Source organism: Ctenopharyngodon idella, chromosome 22, assembly GCF_019924925.1.
Source record: "Ctenopharyngodon idella isolate HZGC_01 chromosome 22, HZGC01, whole genome shotgun sequence".
Classification (NCBI taxonomy): Eukaryota; Metazoa; Chordata; class Actinopteri; order Cypriniformes; family Xenocyprididae; genus Ctenopharyngodon; species Ctenopharyngodon idella.
Window position 1 is genome coordinate 16,080,198 of NC_067241.1, and position 20,832 is coordinate 16,101,029.

Here is a 20,832-nt window from a genome sequence, read left to right on the forward strand (position 1 = left end):
CTACAACACCAACATCATTTTGCAAAAGGTTTCACATGGGCAGCGCTCACATTTTCTTCAGAACATACAGATGCATTTTACAATAATAATAATTGCTTTAGATTTCAGTTGTTACAGAAATTAAAGTCTTTCCTAGAAAACGTGTTTTTGTACCCAAGGAAGAATAAGAGGCCAGGAGTTGATGTGGAAAAACATTGTGTACAAGTCATTGCATACATGCTCATATATGGAGAAGTGCTTGTGGTTTGTGTTTGATACTGAGGAAGAGAGATAGAGCTGTGAATCCAGCAGAACATATGATGCTCTCCATCCAGACGAGAGGAAACCGGCTTCATACGGACATCAGTGCTCAGAGGTACAGACTCAATAAACAATCATATATTCATTTATTATTTATTCTGAATCACATTTGTGTGGTGTGGTGAAGACAATACTATTGTTTGCTATCACTATTATTACTGTTTTTTACTCTTACATTTGAGTATCTTGCAAAGATGTCAATTATATTTTGCATAAAATACATGGAGCCTATTTTAGGGACCGTTAAGATATTTCTGTGTTGTGACATTATTCTCAAGAACATTCAAGTACTAATTCTAATTCTGTAGTAAATCTTCCTGTCATGATGTGTATTTAAAATTCTGCTTTACAAATGTACACTGATTCAAAAGTTTAGGGTAGGTAAGATTTTTTATGCTTTTGAAAGTTTCTTCTGCTCACCAAGACTGCATTTATTTGATCAAAAATCCAGTAAAAATTTTGAAGTATTTTTACAATGTAAATCAGCTGTTTTCTATGTGAATATATAGTAAAGTGTAATTTATTCCTGTGATCAAAGCTGAATTTTCAGCATCATTACTCCAGTCTTCAGTCACATGATCCTTCAGAAATCATTCTGATATGATGATTTGCTGCTCAAGAAACATTTATGATTATTATCAATGTTGAAAACAGTTGTGCTGCTTCATATTTTTGTAGAAACCATTATGAATAGAAAGTTCAAAAGATCTTAGAAAGATCTTTTGTAACACTATAAATGTCTTTACTGTCACTTTTTTTAAGTTATATTTATGGGCTTTTTGTGCCTTTATTTGGAGAGGACAGACAGGAAAGCATTGGGCAGGGGGGTGGGGGGCAGGATCAGCAAAGGACCTCGAGACGGGTCGCCGTGAACACATTTGTGCCATATGTCGCGCTAACCACTAGGCTATCGGTGCCGACTTTACTGTCACTTTTGATAAATTCAATGTGTCCTTGATGGATAGAAACGTTCATTTTCTTACTGACCCCAAACTTTTGAACAACAGTGTACTTCACATTAAAATAAAATAAAGATGACAATATAATCCATCTTTTTTATGTTACATTAATGAGAGTTTGGGGAGAAAATAAGGTCACTGAAAAAAATAGTGTCTTTAGTTTCTTTAAATAAAATATTTCTCTTTTGATTTTGTAGTGAAATTTACAGTGAAGTTCTTAAGCTGTTTTGTGAGATTGTCCCACAGTTCTGCTCAAAAATGCCTTGGCTTCTTCCAGTCTTCATCATGCGGCGCTTCATCTTCCTCATGATGCAGTGCGGAGTCGTCATGAGCGCCAGCTGTCCGAGAGACATGAACAAGGACCACCGGCCCCGCGTGAGCTGTGTGGGTCAGAACCTGATGGCTGTTCCTGACGGGATCCAGCCAGACACACAGGTTCTGGTTCTCACACAAAACCACTTCAGTTCTCTGTCCTGGTCCTCGTATTCTGGATTCACACAGCTGCACGAGCTGGACCTGAGCCACAATCACATCACCACGCTGGAACCGCCAGGTAAACAGAAGCACTGCAGTCATCTCACATGAGTCTCAGAGAAGATCTCAAACTCTATTTGTGTTTCTTTCAGGTCCAGTGCTTGAGAACCTGAGCGTGTTACGTTTGTCTGGTAACAGGTTAACTGGTTTGGGGGGATTGGCATTCCGCTGCGCTCCCAACCTGATGGAGATCTACTTGAACGGCAACCAGATTCGTTCCCTTCATGACGCCACCTTCGGCGAACTGCCACATCTGGAGGTCATTAATCTGTCTGAGAATAAGCTTCCCGCCCTGCCGTCTCGCCTCCTGGAGCGAGTGTCTTCCAGCGGCCTGAAGACATTCGATTTGGAGAATAACAGCGTCTCGCTGATGCCCGATGGGTTCTTCTCGTCTAAACCTGAGTTACCTTACGTTTACCTGTCCAACAACCGCTGGCTTTGCAGCTGCGCTGTAGGTTACCTCCACAGCTACCTGAATGACCAGGAACACAACGTATACAAGCATGACGGACCGAACGACATCATTCCCGCTGCCGAAACCGTTGTGTGTTCTGGACCGCCTCACCTATTCCAACGGCCCATCATTGAACTGGAGGAGAATGACTTCTGCCCTCCAGATCCACCCCTCTACCCCAGCGGAGACTGGGATTTCCAATCCCCCTCTACCAGAATCTTAGTAAAACCAAGTTCCACCCCTCAATCGCCGAATGCTCCACACGACACCACCACCATCACCCGTCTACACACTTCCACCAAAACCTGGACCTCCGCTGGGTCCTGGGTCACAGTTAAGGATGAAAAATGGTTTGATTTCTGGACCACTCCCTCGTTCAGTCTAGTCACTTTTCCAAAACTTGTAACAGATATTCCCACTCGAGACACCACCGAATCACTTGCCGACACACAACACACAACTTCTGAGTCGCCAACCACTGGACCCAGTACTGCCAGATCCCATGGTCAAAGTACTGGCCAGCTGGACCCGCACACCTCCAGGACAACGATCACGATCCACACCAAACCACCAACTGTTGGACCCGTTACTACCAGATCTCAACTTCAAAGTACCACCCGACCTGAACCACATACCTGGATCATGGTCCAAACTGAACTTCCAACCGCTGAACGGATCACTGCCCGAACAGAACCACCAACCAGCATTGGTCCGCACTGGGCAGATGCTCTTGATGCGGATGGAAGGATGCTTCCATGGTGCTGGTGGTTATTTGCTGGCTTCGTGTTGCTGTGTGTGCTGTCGGCGCTCACGTCCTGTTTTCTGTTTCTTTGGCTCCTGAGAAACTACCTTACCATCTACCGGCAGCTCAAGCGTCACGGCTTGGCTCGCGCGGCCAGCGATGGGGTCATCCTACGGGCGTACAGATGCACTGAAAACACCCAGACAAGGGAGAATGAGGGTGAGAGCGTGAGCTTTTTAGCCCTAGAACAGATCAAAGACGTCCAAGCCGTATTCCGGAGCGTTCTCTTTATCAACCAGAGGGAGGAGCAAGACGGAGCGAGTGAGACTGAAGGGAAAGATGTTTCTTCTAAAATAGAAGCGGTTTCTGTAGCAGACGAAGCGAGAGATAAGGAACAAGAGCCGATGATGAGCGGGGAAGTGTTCAGGAAGACGCTGTACAGGGTGATTAGCCGAGAAGAGGAAGCAGATGGATGGAGAGAGGAAGAGGAACGCTGGGTGCAGAGCAGAGAGGGAACGACTGCTCGCTACAGTCTGATCCTGAGGGAGGAGAGAGGACAACAGCAGTGGGTGGTTGGGGAATGGGAGCTGGCGGATGGGGGCGTGGCCTATCAGAGGTCCTGCTCTCTGATTGGCCAGCCCTCCACCGTCGCTCTGGAGTGAACCGCCATTGGACATCGTTTGGTCTCGTCCATTAACTCTAAAATATTGATTCCAAGCCAATAAATTGTCATGTTTTATTTGTGTAGAAACACATTGTTTCAGTGCAGCTACAGAAAAAAAATAAAGATTTTTGTTTTTAGCATAAAGTCACTTAATTTTGAAGCATTTTTCAGAAAGTAAGTCTTAATATCTCCAGGCATTTTGCTTCTCCAGTAAATGTATCTTGATTTAAGGATGTTTAGATATTTGTGCTGGAAAACAAGAAATCAGGCACTTTTATTAAATAGTTCATGTCCTGTAGCTTCATGTCATTGATGAATTTGCTGGAAAATTCCACAGAAATAGTTTATTATTAACGTCAGTTCAATAATTAAGCCTGTTAATGAAGCACAAACTACCCTGTTATTAATAATATCGCCTGAGCTAGTGTACGTGTATATAAATTACCTTCAAAACTCTTTATTTTTTTTAAAGAAAAATCTCATGCCTTTTTTCAGCATTCCATTGTCAAACATTCATACTGTTTTTAGGACATCTTTGGGCCAATTCCCAGTTTCATTTAGAGGTTTGGAATGAGCTCCCTCTTATATATATATAGCGCTTCAGCTGTCTCCATAAGTTTCATGCAGTAGGGAGTATTCACAGTAATAATCAATGAAGCAAACTTCATTAAATATGAGAAACTCAACTCTGCTGTAAAGCAGCTCTAAAAAGAGAATAGTGTGATTATCTATTTAACAATTTTTTTTTTTTTACCTTTTTCACTTGGTTCAGTTTCACACAGATCATTTTAAAGGTGGCATATGTATATCTGTAACAGTTTTGTAATATGATTGAAACGTATCCTGTCTGTCATTGGTCAGTCAAACATAGTCCCGCCCCCAAAACACATCTTACTAAATGAGCAAATGTAGAAGTGAAAACACTTCCACTGAAACATTTGGGATCTTTGAATAAAACAGTAACACATGAAACGCTTTGAAAGAAGTCATGTTTATTGGAACTTTGTATGACAAACATCTACAGAAACACCTTGAGGTTTTCATAACTGACAGATCGGTGAGAGATTCAGACAGTGGAGAACTGTGGTAACTGGTTCCCGAGGATGACCTGTCTCTCCACTCCCTGCTCCGTGATGACAGCCAGTCTCACCACTCCTCCGCTGGAGCCGTCTCTCTCCATGGCCAGAGCCAGCGCTGCACATGATGATAATAAGATGTTATGATAATAACATTTGTATGATTGGAATGACATGATGGTGTGTAATTAATGACAGAATTTTAATTTCTGGTTGAACTAACACTTTAACAGAGAAATTAATGGTTTTATTTATCAAGGACGCATTAAACTGATCAAAAGTGACAGTAAAGATTTATAATGTTACAAAAGATTCCGTTTCAAATAAATGCTGTTCTTTTGAACTTTCTATTCATCAAAGAATCCTGAAAAATAAAATTGATCAGATTTCACAAAATATGAACTGTTGATTCCAACACTGATAATCATAAATGTTTCTTGATCATCAAATCATCATCGTAGAATGATTTCTGAAGGATCATGTGACACTGAAGACTGGAGTAACAGAAAACTACGGAAGCCCGTTTCCACCACAGTTGAGTAAAAAATATAATTCTGTAAGTCATAATGAGAAACTTAGTATCTCATTATATTGAGAAAGTTCCTCATAATAAATGACGTATGACATATGTAATGTACGTCATAATAATGAGAAATGTTCTTGTAATTATGACTTAGTGTCTCATGAGTTATTGTGTTAAAATATTTGGGGGGAAAAAAATTTCATAATGAGAAATTCTCATTATGAGAAACTAAATCATCATTACAAGAAAGTTTCTCAATATTAAGAGAAAGTTTCTTGTTATTATGACACAGTAAGTCATTATTAGGAGACATTTTCTCAATATAATTAGATATTAAGTCATAATTATGAGAAAGTTTCTCAATATTTTGACTTAAAGAATCATTTTTTACTTCATTGTGGCAGAAAGGGCTTCCATCGAAAACAACCGTTTTACATTGGAGTAATATTTCACTGTTTTACTGTATTTTTGACCAAATAAATGCAGCCTTGATGAGCAGAAGAGACTCTTTCAGAAACATGCAAATGATTTCAAACTTATGACCGATAGCGTGTGTGTGTATGCGAGCGTGTGTGTGTGTGTGTGTGTGAGTGTGTGTCTGACCTCCTGCAGTGAATTTGAGACACTCTTCTTTGCTCATTTCGGCTTTGTAGTTTGAATCCACATATCCGTAGATGTAGCTGCTGCCGGATCCACCGACCGACACCGGCTGCCTGGTCATCATCCCGCCAACCGGCACTGTGTACACCTGAACACACACACACACACACACACACACTCAGATGAGCACATCTCCTTCTCCTCCTGCTGTTGTGAGTGCTGCTCTTGCTGAAGCCGTACCTGTCCGCCTCTCCGTTTGTCCCAGCCGGCCACGATGATCCCGGCCATCAGCTCCTCTCTGTACCTGTAGCACATGTCCCGGAACAGACTGGCCGCCGTCTGGACCAGAGGAGCTTCGTCCAGCTCGATACTGAAGCCCAAAGAGAAGATCAGAGTTAATGTCCATCAAACGTAGAGCTTCGACGGTAATGAAAACTTCGCTTCGCATGTTGAAATTTCCAGCCAAATATACTTGAATACAGATCTCTAATGTGAAACACATGACTCATATAAGGTTCTGGTCATATTACCCGTGATTACAATAGTGACCCAAATAAAGGTGATGGTCTCTGTACCTGTGGAAACCCAGCTGGTAGGTGACGGCGTCAGCGATGGCCTGCGTATCGGCCGCCGAGCCCGAGCGACAGCAGAAGATCCGATCGTGGATGGGCGTGAGTTTATCCGTCACGCGGTTGGCGATGTAAGCACTGCACAGATCACATGTCTGTTAGACACAATCATCAAACTCATAACCAACTCATAAGCAGCCTCTCTCTCTCTCTTACCCGGTGGTCGTGCGGGAGTCGGCGCCGATCACAACTCCACCATCGAACTCCACCGCCATGATGGTGGTCTGAACAAATGATCACAGTTAGATATTACTTTAAAATGAAGAACAGAAAACTGAGAATATGATTTAATATTAATTATTCAAAATGATTTAATTAAATTTTAAAAGACTTTTTTTTTAATTATTTAAAATAATTTAAATGTAACTGATTTCTTTATTTTTTGAAATTATTTAATTTTTAAAAATAATTTAAGTACACTATTAAAATGATTTAATTTAATTATTTAAAATAATTTAAATGTAAAGAAATTATTTTTTTTAAATTACTACACTATTTAAAATTATTTAATTTAACTGTTAAAAGTTATTTAAACTATTTAAAATTTAATTAAATTATGTAAAATTAATTATTTGAAATATTTTTTAAAAAACGAATTTATTTAAAATTAATTTAAATATTAATTAAAATCAAGATTATTCATTAAAATAAAATTCATCATAAATCTAGATATCACTGAAATATTTTTTTTCTGCTAAATGAATAAATAAATATTTTATAGAGATAAACATTAAATTTAATGTTTAGTTCTGTTGTTTTATCCGCTTGCACAGTTTGGATTGATCTATAAATTATAACAAAACCTATTAAGTACAATAAATGTTATTTATTATAGTAGCAGGTTACTAATTAATTACAAAAAAATATTATACAAATTACTTAAACTATAAGTCAAGTCGCATTTATTACTACATCAAAGCAGCTTCACAGTAATAAACAGGAAAATAACAGATAGAAATATGAGACAAATTCAGATTTCGGGTAAATGTTATTGTGTAATGAGACTCGTTCAGTTCTGCTGCATCATTCACCGAGTTTCATCCGTCTAAACGCGTTTCTCTACACCACAACTCGATTAATTGAGATTATTATTATAATTAAGACTACTTCTCACCCCTGTGCTGACTTCCCTCTGCGTCCAGTCAGGAAATAAGTCATTATAAGTATTAAAAGATGAAACACTAGCTGGATACCGGAGAGCTGCAGCCATCTTCTCTAAACAGCGTTACTGAAGGACCCCGCGGCAGGAGCCCGCACATATGCCTGGTTTAAACGATCACGCCTGTCTGATAGATTAGGAAACACAGCTGCGGGAATGCATTACATAATTTAAACAAAACAAGCAAACACATTTTTAAAATAATGTTCGTTTGAAGCATATTAGATTGGTATACTGTTTCAGAGGATACTTATTCAGGCAGGTGTCGGGTCAGTCTGAGGGCGGACGCCGCGCGGAAGGTAAATAATGAAATCCATCAGCGTTTACTGTAATGAATGTGAATTAAACACAACACAGATAATCAACACAGTATTTATCTTGTGTTTAATTGAATTCTTGTGTTATACTGATAATGTGTTCGTGTGTGTGACTGATATTATACGCTCATCATCTCAGTAATCTTGTGATCTGCCTCATTTCTTTCAGATGACCGTTCATAACTTATACATATTTGACCGCAATGGCTCTTGCCTTCATTACAGCGAGTGGAACCGCAAGAAACAGGCCGGAATCTCCAAAGATGAGGTACAAACACGCAGTTGTTTTGCTTTTATTTCCTGTATATTGTTTATGCTCTTTCTCTTTTGTCCTTTCTGATATCGTGTTCTTTCCTATGTTCATTTAAATCTCTGTAGAGAGAGTTGCATATATGATATACTGCTCATATTCTTCCAGTTGTAAATATCTGTTGTCATTTTGACTGACAGTAAAGTGAGAGTGAAGTCATTGTCATATTCCCTCTGTTGTCAGGAGTTTAAGCTGATGTATGGGATGCTGTTCTCCATCCGATCCTTCGTCAGCAAGATGAGTCCGCTGGACATGTATCCTTCCTCTGATGAGTGTGTGTGTGTGTGTGTGAGAGAGAGAGTGTGTGTCTTCCTTATCTAAACACTTCAGGAAAGATGGGTTTCTGGCGTTCCAGACCAGCCGTTATAAGCTGCATTATTATGAAACACCGACTGGCATCAAACTGGTGATGAACACGGACCTCGGCGTGCCGAACTGCAGAGACACACTGCAGCAGATCTACAGCACCGTAAGACCCTCACTGTACTCTAGTACTGCTCTCTGTTTTACCGCGGTAACTGTGCTTCTGTCTGACCGCAGCTGTACGTGGAGTACATCGTGAAGAACCCGCTGTGTGTGCTGGGAGAGACTCTTCAGAGCGATCTGTTCAACACCAAACTGGACTCTTTCATCAGAGCGCTGCCGTTCTTCAGCGTCCGCGCGGCCTGAGCCTGATAACACACCATCATCTGTTCATACTGAACGTCTGCTTCCTCGGTTCCTTTTGTTAAATATCATTGTAAAAAGATTTTTTCTCACAAAACTGATCAAAATAAACTATTCATTTTTGACACCTTTCCGAGAATTATGTTTGTGTGTGTGTGATGAAAACGGATGTATTTGTGTCAGTCCAAAACTGAAGAAAATGAAGAATATGAAGAAAAACAAAGCATAATCAGTATGAAGATTTTGGTCCCTCTGTCTTTAACTAGTGAAAAATAACTGTCAGTGTACAATGAGTTGACAGAATCAGAGATACAAAATACTGAATGAGCGAGTGAATGAATAATGATGTTTCTAGAATGTCACAGTTATGAACATAAACATGAGTGCAACTTTGACCCTGCTGGTGAAGCGTATAAAACCCTCCCTGACTCTCAGGTTGCAAAAATCATATTGATCCTAAAAACCTTGATGTTTTCTTCATGCAGTATCATTTTTTTGTTTTTGTTTTGATTTTGAACCACGAGTTTAACCTGGAAGCTGTATGTTTAGCCAGAAGCTAGATATTTTACTTTATAAAGTTTAAATATGGATATTTTTCTTACAAAAACCCATCGCTTCGTTTCAGAAGGCCTTTTTTAACCCCCTGGAGCCGTATGTATTATTTTTTATGATGGCTGGATGTGTTTATTTTGGGCTTCATAACAGGCCCAGGTTCACTACCATTATAAATCTATGGAGAAAAATGATATTTTTAAATATATCTCCGATTGAGTTTGTCTGAAAGAAGACAGTCATATACACCTGGGATGGATTGAAGGAGAGTAAATCGTGGGATAATTTTTGGGTGAACTATCCCTTTAATCAGCTGCACAAATGCACTTGCAGTGTTTGTGTGTGGGAACTGAAAGGATGATATATAAAGTACTTTCAAACTGAAAACATTATTGATAATAAATGATCATTTTATTAATGTTAGTAGTTTACTGTAATTTAATGGTAGGTTGAGAGGAGCAACATTGCAGACACCAAAATTAAAAATTTAAAGTTCCATGATACTTAATGTAAGTGAATTTACTTTTTTCCTTATCTCGTCAGCAGTCGTTCAGTTGAAAACCATGCTAAACATTTGCTTGCTCTACCGTAGCGGCATGAATTTATTAGATATTTGCACAACGAATATTGGTTTTGCATTCAGTGTGAATAGACTTGTGCTTTATAGATGCATGCTTTATCTTTATCTCCTCTCCTGATGTTTTTAACATCACAGGACGATGTTGTGAAGCAGTAATTTTCCTTTTTTTTTTTTTTTTTGGTATAATAATACTTGTTGGATTTGTTCTGGTCAGACAAAGTCTGAGCATTGAAACATACGCAACTAAGGTTATTCAATAAACTCATTGCTTTGTCTCCTGCTTCTGTTCTCTCCAGGCTTTTTCAGTCAAACTTTTAGGTTAATACAAGACTGTTAATAGAGTTTTGGGTGCCAGACAAGACTCGCTGTTGACGGGTTTTACTAGTTTTGGACACCAGACAAAACGCATATCTCTTGACAGGATCCAGTGTCTGGGCTCGGATCTGATATTTCTGATGTGGGGATTCCATCTGATTTAACATTTTGGTGTAGTCGGCAGGATAGCAGCACAATCTAACAAAACCCATTGGCTACACCTATTCGAACATTGCTGATCCAGACCCAGTGACTCCTAACATCTTGATGATGGTGCAGCGAGACGCCTCCCCAGACAGCAACATATCCGGCCCACATCTGGCCCGCGTGGAATCCACATGTACTAGATGTAGGCCGGATCTGGGCCAACACTATGTTGCTGTCTGGGTCATTAGAAGACTCTGAACTCCTGAGTTGTAGGAGACAGGACATACTTATTTCCGCACTACCTGCCCAATCTCAGATTAGACAGAAATGGAAGATGGAAGAAGCCGACCTGCAGGTCAGTGACAGTCATGATCGTGCTTTTTAGCCTGTAGGTTAAATTGTTCAAGTCTTACCTGGGTCACTTGCACCACGACTCACTTGAGACTTTCCTGAGGACTTGCTGACTGGATATCCTATAGTGGCTTTGTTTAAATTGTTTGATGACCCAAGCCTAAGCCTGAAAGTCTCTTTTTCTCAAAGAAAGTGATTTGGATTACAATTTGGAGACATTATTGTTCTGACCAGACAACCTCTAGCCCTCATTCAACCCGGACTAGCAAATAGAGTGAAGATTTGAAAGAACAAAAGGATTTATATGAGCAGTAACAATTATTAAATGGTGAGTTCACCCAAAAATTAAAATTGTCATTAACTACTCACCCTCATGTTGTTCCAAACCCTTAAGACTTTCATTCTTCTTCGAAACACAAATCAAGATCTTTCTGATGAAATCTGAGAGCTTTCTGTCCTTTCATTGACAGCTACGCAACTACCATTTTGACGCTTTAAACGGTTCATACAGTGAACATAAAACTAATCCATATGAATCTAGCGGTTTAGTCCAAATTTTCTGAAGAGACTCAATCACTTAATATGATGAACGGATTCAATTTAGGATTTTATTCACATATAAACATTCATCAACTCACATCAGTTATGGTAAATGAAAGCTCAAGCATGTTTGCTTGATGTGTGAGAACCAATGAGGTTCAGTCTCGTGTGTTAAGCAGCACATTTGAGATTCAGCAAGAACCAATGAGGTTTATTCTCATGTCATGGAAGCTCAAACGTGCTGCATAAGAACCAGTGAGGTTCATTCTATGTTGTATTAAATTGTGCTACAAAAATAAAGTAAAATAAATCTGTTCATCATATAAATTGATCATGTCTCTTCAGAAAATTTGGACTAAACTACTCAATTTATAGGGACTATTTTTACTAGCCATTAATGAACTTTTTGAAGCATCAAAATTGTTGTTGCTGCATAGCTATGCTCTCAGATTCCATCAAAAAGACCTTGATTTGTGTTCCAAAGATGAAGAAAGTGACTAGACAAGTGATTACATTGTTTTCCCTGGTACACATCACAGTGGAGTGTGATTTAATTCATAGAGTACAAGGAACTGTACTAAACCCGCAAGGGAAAAAAAAAAAAAAAAAAAAAAAAAAAAAAGGCACCTGTTACCCACCATGTCAAGAGAAGCATAGGATAACCAAATTGCTGTGAGTAACTCTGAAAGTAACTTTGAAAAACTGAACAGATAAAAAGTCAAAACCAGGTTTATTCAGTTACAAAGCTTTGCTGATCTTAGCAAATAAACAAGGCCTGAAACTTTCATCAGAAGTTCCGTCCTGGCTGAAGGTGGTGTTCACAGAACCGGACCCCTCAGCAACGTCCTGGCTGAAGGTGGCGTTGACAGAACCGGACCCCTCAGCAACGTCCTGGCTGAAGGTGGCGTTGACAGAACCGGACCCCTCAGCAACGTCCTGGCTGAAGGTGCCATTGACAGAACCGGACCCCTCAGCAACGTCCTGGCTGAAGGTGGCGTTGACAGAACCGGACCCCTCAGCAACGTCCTGGCTGAAGGTGGCGTTGACAGAACCGGACCCCTCAGCAACGTCCTGGCTGAAGGTGCCATTGACAGAACCGGACCCCTCAGCAACGTCCTGGCTGAAGGTGGCGTTGACAGAACCGGACCCCTCAGCAACGTCCTGGCTGAAGGTGGCGTTGACAGAACCGGACCCCTCAGCAACGTCCTGGCTGAAGGTGCCATTGACAGAACCGGACCCCTCAGCAACGTCCTGGCTGAAGGTGGCGTTGACAGAACCGGACCCCTCAGCAACGTCCTGGCTGAAGGTGGCGTTGACAGAACCGGACCCCTCAGCAACGTCCTGGCTGAAGGTGCCATTGACAGAACCGGACCCCTCAGCAACGTCCTGGCTGAAGGTGGCGTTGACAGAACCGGACCCCTCAGCATCATCCTGGCTGAAGGTGGCATTGACAGAACCGGACCCCTCAGCATCATCCTGGCTGAAGGTGGCATTGACAGAACCGGACCCCTCAGCCTCAGCATCATCCTGGCTGAAGGTGGCATTGACAGAACCGGACCCCTCAGCCTCAGCATCATCCTGGCTGAAGGTGGCATTGACAGAACCGGACCCCTCAGCCTCAGTGGCATCCTGGCTGAAGGTGGCGTTGACAGAACCGGACCCCTCAGCGGCATCCTGGCTGAAGGTGGCGTTGACAGAACCGGACCCCTCAGCAACGTCCTGGCTGAAGGTGGCGTTGACAGAACCGGACCCCTCAGCAACATCCTGGCTGAAGGTGGCGTTGACAGAACCGGACCCCTCAGCCTCAGCATCATCCTGGCTGAAGGTGGCATTGACAGAACCGGACCCCTCAGCCTCAGTGGCATCCTGGCTGAAGGTGGCGTTGACAGAACCGGACCCCTCAGCGACATCCTGGCTGAAAGTGGCATTGACAGAACCGGACCCCTCTGCGGCATCCTGGCTGAAGGTGGTATTGACAGAACCGGACCCCTCAGCGACATCCTGGCTGAAAGTGGCGTTGACAGAACCGGACCCCTCAGCGGCATCCTGGCTGAAGGTGGCGTTGACGGAACCGGATCCCTCAGCGGCATCCTGGCTGAAAGTGGCATTGACGGAACCGGACCCCTCAGCATCATCCTGGCTGAAGGTGGTGTTGACAGAACCGGATCCCTCAGCTTCTGCGGCATCCTGGCTGAAGGTGGCGTTCACAGAACCGGACCCCTCAGCGACATCCTGGCTGAAGGTGGTGTTGACAGAACCGGTTCCCTCAGCCTCTGCGGCATCCTGGCTGAAGGTGGCGTTCACCGAACCGGACCCCTCAGCATCATCCTGGCTGAAGGTGGCGTTCACAGAACCGGATCCCTCAGCATCATCCTGGCTGAAGGTGGCGTTCACAGAACCAGAGCCCTCAGCCTCTGCGGCATCCTGGCTGAAAGTGGCGTTGACAGAACCGGACCCCTCAGAGACATCCTGGCTGAAAGTGGCGTTGACAGAACCGGACCCCTCAGCGACATCCTGGCTGAAGGTGGTATTGACAGAACCGGTTCCCTCAGCCTCTGCGGCATCCTGGCTGAAGGTGGCGTTCACCGAACCGGACCCCTCAGCATCATCCTGGCTGAAGGTGGCGTTCACAGAACCGGATCCCTCAGCATCATCCTGGCTGAAGGTGGCATTGACAGAACCGGACCCCTCAGCATCAAGCTGATTGTCTACACAGAGACAGAGACAGAGAGAGAGAATAATAAATTAGTATGAACTCCTATTACTTTAATACAACATGAGTATGTTAGATTAAGAAACACAAAGAGCTCTAAAAACCTTTTTCTCCGTCTCCTTTTCCAAAATCACTCCAGGAAAAATGTAAGGATCCATCTTCAACTGGAGAGCTGAACACTGAGAAACAGACATTAAAATAAAAAAAAAAAAAAAAAAAAAAAAAAAAAAAAAGACACAAACAAGTAAGTTTACTGAAAGCAAACAAAAAGGTAAACTCACCATGCCATACCAATTGGTGATAAAGAAGCACCAAAACAGCAATTTTAATCAAACCCATTCTATCACACAAACTAAGCCACTAAGAAAGCCAACCTAACCAAGCAAACAAAAGTTCAAAACCAACCAGGTCTTTTAAAGCCAAACGGAAAACCATTTGTACCACCTGGATGACTCGTTAACTCATTACTGGGGCAAATCTTCTAATTATTGAAATCAGTAATTAATTAATCACTCAACACAGAAGCCGATGTTATATCCCATAGAACTAAAGTTTAAATGTTTATCTCTTATGATTCATTGACCTCCACTGAATGAAGACCTACAACACACAATGTTTTATTCCTAAGTCACCTAATAAAGAGGACAGAAAAATCAAAGTTGTCTCAAAAAATTAGCAAATATATATATAAAATTATAGATTTTACATGGTATGATTTCTCCAGAAACACCGTCTAAGCCTACACATCGCCAGACATACAGCTAACTTCCTACTGTAGCTACAGTTAGCTCTATATATCAGTGTAAAGAAGGGCTCAGAAACTTCAGACTGTTTCACACGCACTAAACTTGAATTAATGAACAAATGAATCACAGACTACTTATGGATCATTATCATTTAATGTGCTTTTTGGAGATTGACAGTTACAGACACATACCTCTCCTTCTGTCTTGTGCTTCATGGATGAAAACGTTAGGCTAGGATATTCATGGTGAGCAAACTAGATTAACGTTGGGCAAACTATTCCTTCATGCTGGTCCTGCAGAGCAGTAGGACCTTAATCACTCATTTGTCTTGAAATATTGCAATATCTGCGAAATATTGCAGTCACTTTCCCCATCATAGTCTTTTAACAAAATTAAACTGGGAAGAAGTTTTCCTTGCCTGTATCACCTCTAGCTTGCTTAATTGGGGACACTTGGGCCCGGTTTTACAGACAGGGCTTAGACTAAGCCAGGATTAGGCTTTAGTTCAATAAGAGAATTTAAGTATCTTTTATAAATGTACACTAGGAAAAAAAAAAAAAAAAAAATTACTGGTGTGCATCTTGAGACAAAACACTGGCACTGATATATTTTAAGATGTCAGTACAAGTTCCTTTCAGCTCAAACATGCATTTTAGTCTTGGACTAGCTTAAGCCTTGTCTGTGAAACCAGGAGCATATTCAGTGTTTTTGATCTGCATTGACACCATTGTATGAGAACTGAACGATGATGTCACAGTTTACTCCAGAGCTGCTATATAGATAAAACTAAATAACTAATGGTTTTTACAACACAATGAATCAGTACTGAGCTTAATCTGGACAGTGATACCATTTTCTTCTAGAGCTGCTGTACAGCCAAAATTATGTTCCCATTATCACTGTAAAGCTGCTTTAACAATCTGCATTGTAAAAAGCACTATATAAAATAAAAGGTGACTTGACTTTATTGAACTTCACAGCTTAAGATTTGTTGGGCAAATTCTGACCTCAAAAGACAGGTTTCATGTTACCCACATCTTAAAGTCATTACAAACTAACCCAAGTGGCTGTAAAATCTTTTAGCAAACGTAAGAGTAAGATGGAGTTAACAAAAACCAAGCAACCCATTCAAAAGGACATCATTTTATTTTGTTACGAGGAATCTTGACTTGTGTTAACAGTTAAGTGGATGGGGTCCAAAATAGAACTGGACCCCTCAGCGGCATCCTGGCTGAAGGTGGCGTTCACAGAACCGGACCCCTCAGCGGCATCCTGGCTGAAGGTGGTGTTGACAGAAACGGACCCCTCAGCCTCTGCGGCATCCTGGCTGAAGGTGGCATTGACAGAACCGGACCCCTCAGCCTCTGCGGCATCCTGGCTGAAGGTGGCGTTCACAGAACTGGACCCCTCAGCGGCATCCTGGCTGAAGGTGGCGTTGACGGAACCGGATCCCTCAGCGGCATCCTGGCTGAAGGTGGCATTGACGGAACCGGACCCCTCAGCATCATCCTGGCTGAAGGTGGCGTTCACAGAACCGGACCCCTCAGCGGCATCCTGGCTGAAGGTGGCGTTGACGGAACCGGATCCCTCAGCGGCATCCTGGCTGAAGGTGGCATTGACGGAACCGGACCCCTCAGCATCATCCTGGCTGAAGGTGGCGTTCACAGAACCGGACCCCTCAGCATCATCCTGGCTGAAGGTGGCGTTGACAGAACCGGACCCCTCAGCAACGTCCTGGCTGAAGGTGGCGTTGACAGAACCGGACCCCTCAGCAACATCCTGGCTGAAGGTGGCGTTGACAGAACCGGACCCCTCAGCCTCAGCATCATCCTGGCTGAAGGTGGCATTGACAGAACCGGACCCCTCAGCCTCAGTGGCATCCTGGCTGAAGGTGGCGTTGACAGAACCGGACCCCTCAGCGACATCCTGGCTGAAAGTGGCATTGACAGAACCGGACCCCTCTGCGGCATCCTGGCTGAAGGTGGTATTGACAGAACCGGACCCCTCAGCGACATCCTGGCTGAAAGTGGCGTTGACAGAACCGGACCCCTCAGCGGCATCCTGGCTGAAGGTGGCGTTGACGGAACCGGATCCCTCAGCGGCATCCTGGCTGAAAGTGGCATTGACGGAACCGGACCCCTCAGCATCATCCTGGCTGAAGGTGGTGTTGACAGAACCGGATCCCTCAGCTTCTGCGGCATCCTGGCTGAAGGTGGCGTTCACAGAACCGGACCCCTCAGCGACATCCTGGCTGAAGGTGGTGTTGACAGAACCGGTTCCCTCAGCCTCTGCGGCATCCTGGCTGAAGGTGGCGTTCACCGAACCGGACCCCTCAGCATCATCCTGGCTGAAGGTGGCGTTCACAGAACCGGATCCCTCAGCATCATCCTGGCTGAAGGTGGCGTTCACAGAACCAGAGCCCTCAGCCTCTGCGGCATCCTGGCTGAAAGTGGCGTTGACAGAACCGGACCCCTCAGAGACATCCTGGCTGAAAGTGGCGTTGACAGAACCGGACCCCTCAGCGACATCCTGGCTGAAGGTGGTATTGACAGAACCGGTTCCCTCAGCCTCTGCGGCATCCTGGCTGAAGGTGGCGTTCACCGAACCGGACCCCTCAGCATCATCCTGGCTGAAGGTGGCGTTCACAGAACCGGATCCCTCAGCATCATCCTGGCTGAAGGTGGCATTGACAGAACCGGACCCCTCAGCATCAAGCTGATTGTCTACACAGAGACAGAGACAGAGAGAGAGAATAATAAATTAGTATGAACTCCTATTACTTTAATACAACATGAGTATGTTAGATTAAGAAACACAAAGAGCTCTAAAAACCTTTTTCTCCGTCTCCTTTTCCAAAATCACTCCAGGAAAAATGTAAGGATCCATCTTCAACTGGAGAGCTGAACACTGAGAAACAGACATTAAAATAAAAAAAAAAAAAAAAAAAAAAAAAAAAAAAAAGACACAAACAAGTAAGTTTACTGAAAGCAAACAAAAAGGTAAACTCACCATGCCATACCAATTGGTGATAAAGAAGCACCAAAACAGCAATTTTAATCAAACCCATTCTATCACACAAACTAAGCCACTAAGAAAGCCAACCTAACCAAGCAAACAAAAGTTCAAAACCAACCAGGTCTTTTAAAGCCAAACGGAAAACCATTTGTACCACCTGGATGACTCGTTAACTCATTACTGGGGCAAATCTTCTAATTATTGAAATCAGTAATTAATTAATCACTCAACACAGAAGCCGATGTTATATCCCATAGAACTAAAGTTTAAATGTTTATCTCTTATGATTCATTGACCTCCACTGAATGAAGACCTACAACACACAATGTTTTATTCCTAAGTCACCTAATAAAGAGGACAGAAAAATCAAAGTTGTCTCAAAAAATTAGCAAATATATATATAAAATTATAGATTTTACATGGTATGATTTCTCCAGAAACACCGTCTAAGCCTACACATCGCCAGACATACAGCTAACTTCCTACTGTAGCTACAGTTAGCTCTATATATCAGTGTAAAGAAGGGCTCAGAAACTTCAGACTGTTTCACACGCACTAAACTTGAATTAATGAACAAATGAATCACAGACTACTTATGGATCATTATCATTTAATGTGCTTTTTGGAGATTGACAGTTACAGACACATACCTCTCCTTCTGTCTTGTGCTTCATGGATGAAAACGTTAGGCTAGGATATTCATGGTGAGCAAACTAGATTAACGTTGGGCAAACTATTCCTTCATGCTGGTCCTGCAGAGCAGTAGGACCTTAATCACTCATTTGTCTTGAAATATTGCAATATCTGCGAAATATTGCAGTCACTTTCCCCATCATAGTCTTTTAACAAAATTAAACTGGGAAGAAGTTTTCCTTGCCTGTATCACCTCTAGCTTGCTTAATTGGGGACACTTGGGCCCGGTTTTACAGACAGGGCTTAGACTAAGCCAGGATTAGGCTTTAGTTCAATAAGAGAATTTAAGTATCTTTTATAAATGTACACTAGGAAAAAAAAAAAAAAAAAAATTACTGGTGTGCATCTTGAGACAAAACACTGGCACTGATATATTTTAAGATGTCAGTACAAGTTCCTTTCAGCTCAAACATGCATTTTAGTCTTGGACTAGCTTAAGCCTTGTCTGTGAAACCAGGAGCATATTCAGTGTTTTTGATCTGCATTGACACCATTGTATGAGAACTGAACGATGATGTCACAGTTTACTCCAGAGCTGCTATATAGATAAAACTAAATAACTAATGGTTTTTACAACACAATGAATCAGTACTGAGCTTAATCTGGACAGTGATACCATTTTCTTCTAGAGCTGCTGTACAGCCAAAATTATGTTCCCATTATCACTGTAAAGCTGCTTTAACAATCTGCATTGTAAAAAGCACTATATAAAATAAAAGGTGACTTGACTTTATTGAACTTCACAGCTTAAGATTTGTTGGGCAAATTCTGACCTCAAAAGACAGGTTTCATGTTACCCACATCTTAAAGTCATTACAAACTAACCCAAGTGGCTGTAAAATCTTTTAGCAAACGTAAGAGTAAGATGGAGTTAACAAAAACCAAGCAACCCATTCAAAAGGACATCATTTTATTTTGTTACGAGGAATCTTGACTTGTGTTAACAGTTAAGTGGATGGGGTCCAAAATAGAACTGGACCCCTCAGCGGCATCCTGGCTGAAGGTGGCGTTCACAGAACCGGACCCCTCAGCGGCATCCTGGCTGAAGGTGGTGTTGACAGAAACGGACCCCTCAGCCTCTGCGGCATCCTGGCTGAAGGTGGCATTGACAGAACCGGACCCCTCAGCCTCTGCGGCATCCTGGCTGAAGGTGGCGTTCACAGAACTGGACCCCTCAGCGGCATCCTGGCTGAAGGTGGCGTTGACGGAACCGGATCCCTCAGCGGCATCCTGGCTGAAGGTGGCATTGACGGAACCGGACCCCTCAGCATCATCCTGGCTGAAGGTGGCGTTCACAGAACCGGACCCCTCAGCGGCATCCTGGCTGAAGGTGGCGTTGACGGAACCGGATCCCTCAGCGGCATCCTGGCTGAAGGTGGCATTGACGGAACCGGACCCCTCAGCATCATCCTGGCTGAAGGTGGCGTTCACAGAACCGGACCCCTCAGCGGCATCCTGGCTGAAGGTGGCGTTGACGGAACCGGATCCCTCAGCGGCATCCTGGCTGAAAGTGGCATTGACGGAACCGGACCCCTCAGCATCATCCTGGCTGAAGGTGGTGTTGACGGAACCGGATCCCTCAGCTTCTGCGGCATCCTGGCTGAAGGTGGCGTTCACAGAACCGGACCCCTCAGCGACATCCTGGCTGAAAGTGGCGTTGACAGAACCGGACCCCTCAGCGGCATCCTGGCTGAAGGTGGCATTGACAGAACCGGACCCCTCAGCGGCATCCTGGCTGAAGGTGGTGTTCACAGAACCGGACCCCTCAGCGGCATCCTGGCTGAAGGTGGCATTGACGGAACCGGACCCCTCAGCGGCATCCTGGCTGAAGGTAGCATTGACGGAACCGGACCCCTCAGCGGCATCCTGGCTGAAGGTGGCGTTGACGGAACCGGATCCCTCAGCGGCATCCTGGCTGAAAGTGGCATTGACGGAACCGGACCCCTCAGCATCATCCTGGCTGAAGGTGGTGTTGACGGAACCGGATCCCTCAGCTTCTGCTGCATCCTGGCTGAAGGTGGCGTTCACAGAACCGGACCCCTCAGCGACATCCTGGCTGAAAGTGGCGTTGACAGAACCGGACCCCTCAGCGGCATCCTGGCTGAAGGTGGCATTGACAGAACCGGACCCCTCAGCGGCATCCTGGCTGAAGGTGGTGTTGACAGAACCGGTTCCCTCAGCCTCTGCGGCATCCTGGCTGAAGGTGGCGTTCACCGAACCGGACCCCTCAGCATCATCCTGGCTGAA

The 20,832-nt window shown here is 43.4% G+C and overlaps 3 protein-coding genes across 4 annotated transcripts; 2 read left to right on the forward strand and 1 right to left on the reverse strand.

Annotated features, from left to right (window-relative positions):
* The first annotated feature begins 247 nt into the window (after window positions 1-247).
* On the forward strand, window positions 248-4,119 carry LOC127504721 (platelet glycoprotein Ib alpha chain). 2 transcript variants are annotated; one of them, XM_051879655.1, is made up of 3 exons: window positions 248-355; window positions 1,537-1,812; window positions 1,886-4,119. In XM_051879655.1, exons 2-3 carry the CDS (start codon window positions 1,545-1,547, stop codon window positions 3,649-3,651), a joined length of 2,034 nt encoding a protein of 677 aa, XP_051735615.1. In that variant the 5' UTR covers window positions 248-355; window positions 1,537-1,544; the 3' UTR covers window positions 3,652-4,119. The 2 variants fall into 2 exon arrangements, with proteins under 2 accessions (XP_051735615.1, XP_051735614.1); XM_051879654.1 differs by having other exon boundaries at window positions 277-355; window positions 1,457-1,812.
* A 506-nt stretch (window positions 4,120-4,625) lies between these two features.
* On the reverse strand, window positions 4,626-7,758 carry psmb6 (proteasome 20S subunit beta 6). Its single transcript, XM_051879661.1, has 6 exons — window positions 7,596-7,758; window positions 6,638-6,705; window positions 6,428-6,559; window positions 6,093-6,222; window positions 5,856-6,000; window positions 4,626-4,847 (listed from the first exon to the last, which is right to left on the reverse strand). The coding sequence occupies exons 1-6, from the start codon at window positions 7,689-7,691 to the stop codon at window positions 4,720-4,722; spliced, it is 699 nt and encodes a 232-aa protein (XP_051735621.1). The 5' UTR covers window positions 7,692-7,758; the 3' UTR covers window positions 4,626-4,719.
* Window positions 7,759-7,779: 21 nt separating this feature from the next.
* trappc1 (trafficking protein particle complex subunit 1) lies at window positions 7,780-9,064 on the forward strand. The gene is made up of 5 exons (XM_051879662.1): window positions 7,780-7,939; window positions 8,127-8,225; window positions 8,451-8,521; window positions 8,598-8,736; window positions 8,808-9,064. The coding sequence occupies exons 2-5, from the start codon at window positions 8,127-8,129 to the stop codon at window positions 8,934-8,936; spliced, it is 438 nt and encodes a 145-aa protein (XP_051735622.1). The 5' UTR covers window positions 7,780-7,939; the 3' UTR covers window positions 8,937-9,064.
* The last annotated feature ends 11,768 nt before the right edge of the window (window positions 9,065-20,832 follow it).

Excerpts from the sequence above, each read along its gene's own strand:
- psmb6 (XM_051879661.1), bottom strand. The coding sequence starts at position 7,691 with ATGGCTGCAGCTCTCCGGTATCCAGCTAGTGTTTCATCTTTTAATACT. Across the intron at positions 6,560-6,637 it reads GACTCCCGCACGACCACCGG|TGCTTACATCGCCAACCGCG; the intron begins GTAAGAGAGAGA and ends TGATCTGTGCAG. Across the intron at positions 6,001-6,092 it reads ACAAACGGAGAGGCGGACAG|GTGTACACAGTGCCGGTTGG; the intron begins GTACGGCTTCAG and ends GTGTGTGTTCAG.
- LOC127504721 (XM_051879654.1), top strand. The coding sequence starts at position 297 with ATGATGCTCTCCATCCAGACGAGAGGAAACCGGCTTCATACGGACATC. Across the intron at positions 356-1,456 it reads ACGGACATCAGTGCTCAGAG|TGAAATTTACAGTGAAGTTC; the intron begins GTACAGACTCAA and ends TTGATTTTGTAG. Across the intron at positions 1,813-1,885 it reads CACCACGCTGGAACCGCCAG|GTCCAGTGCTTGAGAACCTG; the intron begins GTAAACAGAAGC and ends TGTTTCTTTCAG.
- trappc1 (XM_051879662.1), top strand. The coding sequence starts at position 8,127 with ATGACCGTTCATAACTTATACATATTTGACCGCAATGGCTCTTGCCTT. Across the intron at positions 8,226-8,450 it reads CCGGAATCTCCAAAGATGAG|GAGTTTAAGCTGATGTATGG; the intron begins GTACAAACACGC and ends CTCTGTTGTCAG. Across the intron at positions 8,522-8,597 it reads AAGATGAGTCCGCTGGACAT|GAAAGATGGGTTTCTGGCGT; the intron begins GTATCCTTCCTC and ends TAAACACTTCAG.